This window comes from Arvicola amphibius, chromosome 9 (genome assembly GCF_903992535.2).
Source record: "Arvicola amphibius chromosome 9, mArvAmp1.2, whole genome shotgun sequence".
Taxonomy (NCBI): Eukaryota; Metazoa; Chordata; class Mammalia; order Rodentia; family Cricetidae; genus Arvicola; species Arvicola amphibius.
In genome coordinates this window covers 63,862,464-63,872,301 of record NC_052055.2, presented here as the reverse complement: position 1 = coordinate 63,872,301, position 9,838 = coordinate 63,862,464, and the positions used below count along the sequence as shown (strand labels likewise).

The 9,838-nt window shown below is 49.1% G+C and overlaps 1 protein-coding gene across 1 annotated transcript in view; it reads left to right on the top strand.

Annotated features, from left to right (window-relative positions):
- Positions 1-8,220: 8,220 nt before the first annotated feature.
- Kat2b (lysine acetyltransferase 2B) overlaps positions 8,221-9,838 on the top strand; it is a 154,837-nt gene continuing 153,219 nt past the window's right edge. The window contains 2 exon segments of the mRNA XM_038341557.2: positions 8,221-8,413; positions 8,415-8,543. Of these exon segments, the coding sequence (XP_038197485.1) occupies positions 8,294-8,413; positions 8,415-8,543 (249 nt within the window). The 5' untranslated portion in view covers positions 8,221-8,293.

Sequence of the window (9,838 nt, the reverse complement as noted above, 5' to 3'; positions counted from 1 at the left end):
AATTAGTATGGCCACACCCGCTTGTTTCTTAGGGCCATTTGCTTGATTAAACCTTTTCCCAACCCTTACTCTGAGTAGATGTCTGTCTTGTGGTTGAGGTGTGTTTCTTTGTAAACAGCAAATGTGGATTCTGTTTTCGTATCCAGTCTCTTAGCCTGTGCCTTTTTATAGGTGAATTGAGTCCATTGATATTAAGTGATATTAATGACCAGTGTTGTTAACTCAGTCATTTTTAGTAGTAGAGTTTGTGTGTTTCCTTCTTCTAGTTGTGCTGGGTGAAGGGTCGCTAGATGCCTGAGTTATTGTCGGCGTTGTTGGATTCCTTGGTTTGTGATTTTCCTTCTATTACTTTCTGCAAGGCTGGATTATTGTGGCTGCGTATTGTTTAAATCTGTTTTTGTCCTGGAATATCTTGTTTTCTCCATGCAATGGTGAATGCAGCTTTGCTGGGTATAATAGTCTAGGCTTGCATCCATGTTCCCTAAGTGTCTGTAGCACATCTATCCAAGCTCTTCTGGCTTTCATGGTTTCCATTGAGAAATCAGGTGTAATTCTGATAGGTTTCCCTTTATATGTTACTTGAACTTTTTTCCTTTGCAGCTCTTAATATCTGTTCTTTATTCTGTATGTTTTGTGTTTTGATTATTATATGGCGTGGGGATGCTTTCTTTTGATCCAGTCTATTTGGTGTTCTGTAGGCTTCTTGTACCTTCATAGGAACATCCTTCTTTAGGTTGGGGAAGTTTTCTTTATAATTTTGTTGAATAGGTTTTCTGGGCCTTTGAGTTGTAATTCTTCTCCTTCTTCTACCCCAATTATTCTTAGGTTTGGTCTTTTCATGGTGTGTCCCAGATTTCCTGAATGTTTTGTGTTAAGAATTTGTTAGATTTGTTTAGTTCTTTAATCTGTGAGTTTATTCCTCTAGAGTATCTTCAGAGTCGAGATTCTTTCTTCCATCTCTTGTATTCGGTGGAAGTACTGTTTCTGAAGTTTCTGTTCGTTTACTCAGAGTTTCCATTTCAGTCGTCCCTCAGATTGTGTTTCTTCAATACCTCCCATTCATTTATCAGGTCTTGTTACTGTTTCCCTTACCTGTTTGATTGCTTTTTCTTGTTTTCTTGTTTTTTCTTGGGTATCTTTGAGAGATTTATTTATTTCGTCTACCTTTTTGTTTGTCATCTCCATTTCTTTATGGCAGTTTTTTACCTCCTGTTTAAGGTTCCTCTATTATTTTCATAAAGTACTGTTTATGTCGGTTTCTTCTATATCTTCTGGGGTAGGGTGTTCAATTCTTGTTGTTTCGGGATGTCTGGCTTGTGGTGATGTCATGTTGCCTTTCATGTTGTTGGAGGAGCTCCTGCCATTGGCGCCTGCCCATCTCTTCCTTCAAAAGGAGCGCGGAGGTGTTTGGTGTCCCTGGAGGCCAGGGTCTGACTCCTCCGGGGTGGATTGGTCAGAGAACAGGAGCAGGACACCTGAGAACACTAGGGAAAGCTTGGGAGAGACACACGGGAAGGGGAGAAACCGACACAAGCCTGCAGAGGGAAGTGGGGGTAGGGGGGTCTTGTGTTCTCCTCCAGGCAGGTTGCCCCAGGGTCCGCACTCACCCACCAGTTCAGACGGAATGTCAGGGCACAGGATCAGGGATTCCAGGCAGCCCAGGGTCGCAGCCAGACAAAAGGGCCAATGTGGGGGCAGGGCGGATTGGAACACCACACAGTGAACCTGGCAGCACAATCCAAAGGAGCCCGCACCCCTCCACAGGAACCCACAGACCTGCCTGGAGGCCAGAGCCCGACCCCCTTGGGTGGATGGCCCCAGAACTGGAGCAGGACACCCCAAAGAATGATGGATCCTCTGGCAGACTGTCAGGTCCCCTTGCAGGCCAAGCAGCTCTCAGACAAAGGCCTACCTTGCCCTGGGCAGTCAAATGAAGGAGGGGACCTCCCACCGGCCTGGGTGCACTCACTTCCAGGTCCCCAGAGCCCAAACAGGCTGAGCTGTTGGATTTTGTGGCCCCAAAGACGGGAGGATGAGGCAGGGGGAGGGGGGGATTCTGGGTGCAAGCTGGGAAGGGACAGGGAGAGAGAGGCGGTATCCGGGGAGAATAACCCCTGCAGGAAGCGCAGGAATTGTGCTGGTGGCAGGGGGAGTTGTGGAGAGTCGGTGGTCCCTCTCCGGGCAGCTGCCAGGGTTCGGGCACTCACTCCTCACTCACCCCAAAGAATGATGGATCCTCCTGCCGACTGTCAGGTCCCCTTGCAGGCCAAGCAGCTCTCAGACAAAGGCCTACCTTGCTCCGGGCAGTCAAATGAAGGAGGGGACCTCCCACCGGCCTGGGTGCACTCAATTCCAGGTCCCCAGAGCCCAAACAGGCTGAGCTGTGGGATTTTGTGGCCCCAAAGACGGGAGGATGAGGCAGGGGGAGGGGGGGAGGATTCTGGGTGCAAGCTGGGAAGGGACAGGGAGAGAGAGGCGGTATCCGGGGAGAATAACCCCTGCAGGAAGAGCAGGAAGTGTGTTGGTGGCAGGGGGAGTTGTGGAGAGTCGGTGTGGTCCCTCACCGGGCAGCTGCCGCGGTTCGGGCACTCACTCCTCACTCACCGCCCAAAGAATGCCTCCAGAATCTTCACCCCATGTGCAGTGGCTTATGCTACTGGAGTGTAGCTTTGCAGTTAGACAGCTTGTAAATCTGTCAGGTTGTCTGAATTAGTAAAATGTAACTTTCTTTTACTTCTATTTCTTACTTTTTTTCTTTTCTGAGACAGAGTTTCTAGCCTGGTTTGTTGTTTGTTCTTGAACTCCCTGTGATGATCAGGCTGGTCTTGAGTGAGATCTGCCTGCCTCTGCCTCCTAGTACCAGAATTAAGGCACAAGCCAATACACCTCCAACCTCTGTATTTCTTTTCTAAGCATGCTTTCATCAACACTTCGGGTCTCCCCCCTCACCAGCATACTGGGTTTTCTTGATTCTTTCCTCTAAAGTTACCTTGCTGCGGACTGGCTGTTCGTCTCTGTGTCTGACCAACATGTCAGCCTCCATAGCATGATCTTTCTTCCTTCTGCTTCTGTTCTCCAAGCAGGGACCTAACGTCCTTGTATCACCAGAGCTCCAGAGGAGTATCACTATGTCCATGAAGTCTTCCTTCTTTTTAAAAATGTATTTAATGAATACAATTGGCTTTTTAAACAGGGTCTTGCTATGTACCTTGAGCTGTCTTGGAACTCTTTATGTAAGAATAGTCTGGCTTCAAACTCAAACTTTTTTTTTTGTTTGTTTGTTTGTTTCAAGACAGGGTTTTCTCTGTGGCTTTTTTTGTATGGTGTAGCTACCAGGCACAAAAGCCATACGGCCTGATCTGAGGTGGTCACGTAGCTCTGAGACAGCTGTCTCTGCCTAACAATAGACAGGATGTGATGCTTTTTCTTTTATATAAATGTAGGATCACCTGGGGAAGAGGTGTGGCTGAAGCTGATACTTAATGGTCAGGAGGTTTGGTGCTTCTTCTTTTGGAGGATATCTTATAGAGATGCTAATTCAGGCCTATGTGACAGCTAGCATACAGGTAGATGCTAACATGACAAAAGGCCATTCACCTGGTTACCTAGGAGACAGCCTAATGTACCCCCCTCCCTGCTCAATTGATGTGATGGTATATACGTTGTTTGGAGAATAAATGCAGGAGACTCCTCAGGTAGGGAACAAGAGCCTGAGATGCCCCTTCAATGATGACTGTGAAGTTGTGTCTGATTTTTCTTTTTTTAAATATTATTTATTTATTTTATTATGTATACCATATTCTGTCTGTGTTACTGCCTGCAGGCCAGAAGAGGGCACCAGAAGAGGGCAACCATTACAGATGGTTGTGAGCCACCATGTGGTTGCTGGGAATTGAACTCAGGACCCTTGGAAGAGCAGGCAATGGTCTTAAACCTCTTGAGCCATCTCTCCGGCCTGTGTCTGACTATTTCTTGGGTCTCCGTACCAGTCCAGTTAGGGAAATAGTTATCGTGTGGAGCAACACGGGCTTCAACAAAGATTCACTTCCCACCTTTGCTTCCTTTCTCCCCAAAGCATGTACTACCACAGCTGCCCTTTCATCTCCCCTTCCCCCCTTTAGATAATATTGACATTCAGTGGCTCATACAAATGTCAAGTGGACCATCCCATCAATGTAACAAATGGCATAGGGTGGAACACAATACCCTATCATCTTTGTTAATGTTGTAATGTAAGACGTTGTTTGAGCTGAGAACTACAGTCACTTAGTCTTGTTAGGTAGCATCAGCAGGCCAATCTGTGAGGATAGATCTCCTTCACTATATCCTTGACTCCAGCTTCTATTTGCAGGGTGTTTTATTAAGGTGAAGAGGCACCATGACCACGTGACCACGGCTACCATTATAAAGGAAAACATTTAATTCGGACTGATTTACAGTTGAGAGGTTTAGTCCCTTGTCATCATGGTGGGTGGGAAGCAGCAAGCATTGCAGATATGGTGTTGGGGAATGAGCTGAGAGTTCTGCATCTGGATCTGCAAGCACAGGAAGAGACAGTGACACACTGGCCAGGCTTGAGCTTCTGAGCCCTCAAAGTGACACACTTCCTCCAACAAAGGCACAAGGCCAGACCAATAGCGCAACTTCCTATGGACATATGGGGGCCAATTTTTATTAAAACCACCATATGTGGCAACACAGCTTTTAATTTAATTAAGTAATTTAAAGATAGCACCTCATTATATAGTCCAGCCTAGCTTTGAACTTGCTACCATATGTCTCTGCTTCCAAAGTCCTGGGATACAAGTAGGCATTGTCACCCCAGCTACTACAACCATTTTATAGAAAGGGAAGTATCCCAATTGCCCCTTCTTAGAATTTAAAATACTGTATGAAATAGAGGGAAGGTGGAGTAGTAGCAGGGCTTTGTTGAAGGCAATTTGAGAAGGGCTGTTTCCTTCTCTGTAAGTCTGACTATTTTAAAAGAATTGGTTTTAGATTTATTGATTTTTTTTATGTGTATTTGTGTTTAGCCTGCATGTAATGTGTGAATTATATACCATGTGCATGCCTGGTGCCAATGAGAGTCAGGAGTGGAGGCCACAGAACTAGAGTCCTGGGGTAGTTGGTGAATTGCCATGTGAGACTGGCAATTGGGCCTGGGCTCTCCATAAAACAAGTGTTCTAGAACTGCTGAGCCATCTCTCCAGCACAAACCTTGGCTGCTTTACGTGTTTATTTATTTATTTATTTTTTTGAGACAGGCTCTAACTATGTAGCCCTGGTTGATTTTGTCTCTGAGTGCTAAGATTACAGGTGTGTCATCACATTCCTTGAATAGATTTCTTTTTTAAAGTTTATCTTTAATCTACTGGGTTACATTTTTTTTTTTTTTAGAAGATTGAGAAATCAGAGGTATAATCTGAGCTCTGGGGTAGATATAAACAAGAGTTTAAGCTGCTCAAACCAAAACATAAAGGTTGCAAAGACAAACTATTGTTCTCTCCAACTGGGCTTGTCAAATCACTTGACCAACAGGAGGTGGTAGAGGAAACCCTGGATCAAAAAAAAAATTGGTTGGTTGGAACCTCTAGCTTGAGCCTGTACAACTATCTGAGAAGCCCCATCTCTCTTCTCTTCTTTCTGTCTGTCTGTCTGTCTCCAAATACTCACCCTCTCAGAGAATTTCCAACAAAAGAAAAGGCGACAAAAAGCCCAGTTTTGGCATTCTTGGCTACTGCAGCACAGCTCCTCCCCTGAAGCTGCCAGCAGTGAGTCTGGGTCTAAAGCATTCAGTCTTTGAACTCTTGGACACAAGGCCAGCTCGGGGTGGACATGTCATCACCTCTCTCCTACAGGCTATATAAGCTGTCCTGCTCTTCAGTTCTGGCATGTGACTTCTCCTGCCTCTATCTCTGGAAACTGGAGAACTTACGCAGGAGTTTCTTTGCTCAAATAATCCTGTTTTTGTTTGTTTTCATTACTTTTTTTCCTTTAGGGTTGATCTGGTTTCCTGCATTAGCAGAGAAACCTATTATCACAGTACAGAGAATCTATAAAATTCACGTCATATGGAAAGTAGATATACCTACAACATACTAAGGAGACAGGAAAATCCTCAGCCCCTTCCATGAGATGATGCTCTTACACCCACCCATAAGTCCCCCTCTCTGTGCAGATATTTATGGGTCTGCAGTACGGACCTTGTCTGAATTTCTGACCTTACCTCAGAAAGTTTTGTCTTTTACTTTCCACCTTCCTATCTTCAGTTACTGACCAAAATCAAAAAGTGTATTTTCCCCTGACACTCTGGGTGGATTTTCCACTTTTCTCTGAGGATGCACCCTCCAAACCCACCCTTCAATACAGCTGTTTGCACCTCCTCCCAACCCCAATTGTAGAACAGGCTTACTTTTCTGGATTCAAACAAAAAAGAAGCCAGTCTCCCCCTTCCTCTTCTGAATCTCCTCTGGGCAGCGATTAACAGCTCGTTATGATACAATGGACCCCAAGCTTCCTTCTGAATTCATTTCAAAAGTCTTAGATTGTGCTGGGTGGTGGAGGCCCACACCTTTAATTCCCGGACTTGGGAGGCAGAGACAGGTGGATCTTTATGAGTTGAGGCCAGCCTTGGTCTACAGAGCGAGTTCCAGGACTGGCTTCATAGCTACTGAGAAACCTTGTCTTGAAAAACCATTAAAAAAAAAGTCTTAGATGAAGGACACAAAGATCATATTAGAGAACCTGGACTCCCCAGTAAAGTTATTTCTGGTTTAATGACATTACTATTTAAACAAAACACCAGAGAGCAACTGTAGAAAGTGCTGTAAACCTTAAGTTTTCTTTTGTTTATACACAGGGGCTCTCTGTGTGGCTGACCTGGAACTCACGTAGTCTGACCTGTTTTTATGCTCTGTAGTTCTGGGATCAAATCTTATTGATCAATATTTTTTTGAGGCAAGAGTCTCACTCGTGATGCCCAGGATACCCTGGAACTCATGGCCAATCTCCTGTTTCAGCCTCTCATGAGCCTCCACATCGGGCTAAGGCCAAGCCTAGGAAGGGATGCTGGTCAAAATGCGAACTAATAAGATGCTGCCATTTCACAGCGGGCAGGCTTCACTGCTCAGAGAAGACTTCCTTTTCCTGGCATAACATCGCTGTTAGAAACTGTAACCACATTCACGTGTGAGCCCGCGTTAAAAGGACACAGGATCTGGAAAGAGGGATCCCGAAAAACAAAAACAGCACGGGCAAGGAGCATTTACAAGGGAATGCACATCCCTTGAGGCTGAAGTGTGGCAGGGTAGCTACCAAGCTTGCCAGACAACCAATCATAAACACATTACAACCCATGTCCCACATTATGACCATGGCTTGCTCCGCAGAATTAGGGCACTTGCCAACGTTGCTGACAAAACAATGTGGGGCTTTTCAAGTCGTTTTAGAAGGGTTGGACTCAAGATGAAAAACTTAAACAACTTGCTTCAGTGACAGGGACAATAGTTTTGCTTATAAAGTTTAACTAAAAATCAGCATCCACTTCTGGACAGTCTTGCCGGCTAACATGCACACCGGGTTTCACCTTTGAAAGCATAATAGACAAGAAAACTAACAGCAGACTGCAATCGTGCAACCCGGCTGAATCGTGCAGGCAGACTCACTTCAAACTTTTCCACGCACTTAGCTTTTATTTGCCGACCCCGTAACTTTGGACGGATTGGGCTCAGAAAACTATCAGGGAAAGAGGGATGGGAAGCATTCCTTAAAATAAAAAGTTTTACCGAGTCGCTTAAAAGAAAAAAAAGAACCTCTCACGCCATGATTTCGGTGAATTAGCAACAATAGAGGAGGATTGGGCCGCTGACGGATACTTCTGAAAAACATTTTTTTTTTTCCTCTGGCTCCCGCTTAGGGTGGAGGAAGTTGGGTTTCCGCGCGGGAGGGTGTCAGGCCCAGCCAGGAACGCCGCAGCTTAGTCCGGCAGGTGCGTGGGCTGCAGCGGCCCGGCTTCTCGGGTCGCTGGTCACCCGCAGGCCCTGGCGCGCCAGGGCGGGTGGCCAAGCTAGCAGCAACATGCCTGCGCCCAGGGGAGCAAATCGCGGCCCTGGCGCTCAGGCCCCGCTAGCGTCCTAGCCGCCCCGGCGGCTCGGGGGCCGGCGATCGCCAGCGGCGGAGCGCGGGGGGGGTGGGGAGGGCTCAGGGCGGCGGCCTGGGTTGGGGGGGAGGGTCTGAGCTCCGCCACGGGCGCCCGCTGGGACCCTGGCGGCGGCGGGTGACACTCGGGGCGGGCATGGCCGAAGCTGGCGGGGCCGGCTCCCCTATACTGCCGCCCGCTCCCCAGCACGGCTCTCCCCGGCCCCTGGCCACCGCCGCCGGGAGCTCTGCTTCCTGCGGGCCAGCGACCGCGGTGGGCCGCGGCAGGCACAGCCGAGGGACCGGGAGGCGGCGGCTCGGCCCGGATCGCCGTGAAGAAAGCGCAACTGCGCTCGGCTCCGCGGGAGAAGAAACTGGAGAAACTCGGCGTGTACTCCGCCTGCAAGGTACCCACCGGGACGCGCGCGATAGCGGGGTCGCGGGCTGGCCTGGACCCTCCTCTCCCCTCCCCCACCAAGCTCCTGGCCTCCGGAGAGCACCGCGGAAGTGCTGCACTCTCTGCGCGCGCTCCCCGCTGCGGCTTGCACAACGTCCCATAGGGGTAGGGGTTATCCAAGTCTGCTCGTCTCCTTCTTCTGGGGATGTTGAGTCTTGGCTTCAAGTGCCGGGGCTACCCTGGGCTTTGTTGCTCTGTAGGAGTTTGCGGGAGACCTTTCACAGGAACTGTGCTTGGTGTGGCGAACCACTCTCGGCTGGGAAGCATCTTTTTGGGGTTGTGTGTGGGGGGGTGGGGATCTGAGTGTGTCTCCCTGCGCTCGCCCTTCGCACTGTGCCCCGCTAGGAGGAGCTGGGTTCCGGAGTGAGCGCGCAGAAGAGTCCCCGGAATACTGGAGCTCTGCGGGAGCGAAGGGGCGGAGCGTGGGGTGGGAGGTGGGCCAACAACCCAAGCCTGGGTCCTTTGGCGCCTGGCCGCCCTCGGCCGGGCGGCGACAGCCCCTGCCATTATTGTTGTTATACTTGTTTAGGGATTGCGGCGCCTTTGGCCGCTAGGGAGGGTAAACAAGGTCTGGCAAGGGTGACGGCCCTGGCGGCGAGTACTTCGCAGTTTGAGGACAGTTTTCTTGCCATTCTCCTTCCCCGAGGACTCTAGGCACCCTAGAGCCGCCAGCTGGAGGTGCCTGTGGAGGGGGCTCCGCTCCCTAGGCCGCAGGCGGCGGCTTTGTTTTGACCGGGTGACAGCAGAAAGGGGCGGGAACTTGGCCTTGTCAGCTTTGGCGGCTTGTAGCTGGGTCCCGGAAGAGGGGCACTCACTCACACCTCCGCCTTATTGCTCCCGCCTACTGCTAAAGGGGTCAAGTTCCCAGCACCAGCGTTCTCAGCCCCACCCTCCACAGCGAGGATGGATAAACCAAGCAGATGACATCCCTCCCGGGGAATGCTGGCTGCAGTGTTTACTGGCGCTTCTGAGGGCCTTGGATGGTCTCCTGCAGGCCTTTCCATGCGGCCACCTCCTGTTTGGTCGTGCCTTTCTGAGCAGGCTCCACCGCGGTGCTTTATGCACTTGGTGTACGCTGGAATTGCTGAATGAGCTGGTGGAAATGCTGATGCGGAATCAGATCTGGCTGGGATGGGGTTTGAGGACCTGCGTTTCTAAAAGCCCCGGGAATGTGTGTGGTAATTGAGAATATTTTCCACGAAGCAAGTATATTGAATTCTGTAGAGGAGTTGTGAAATACTAACG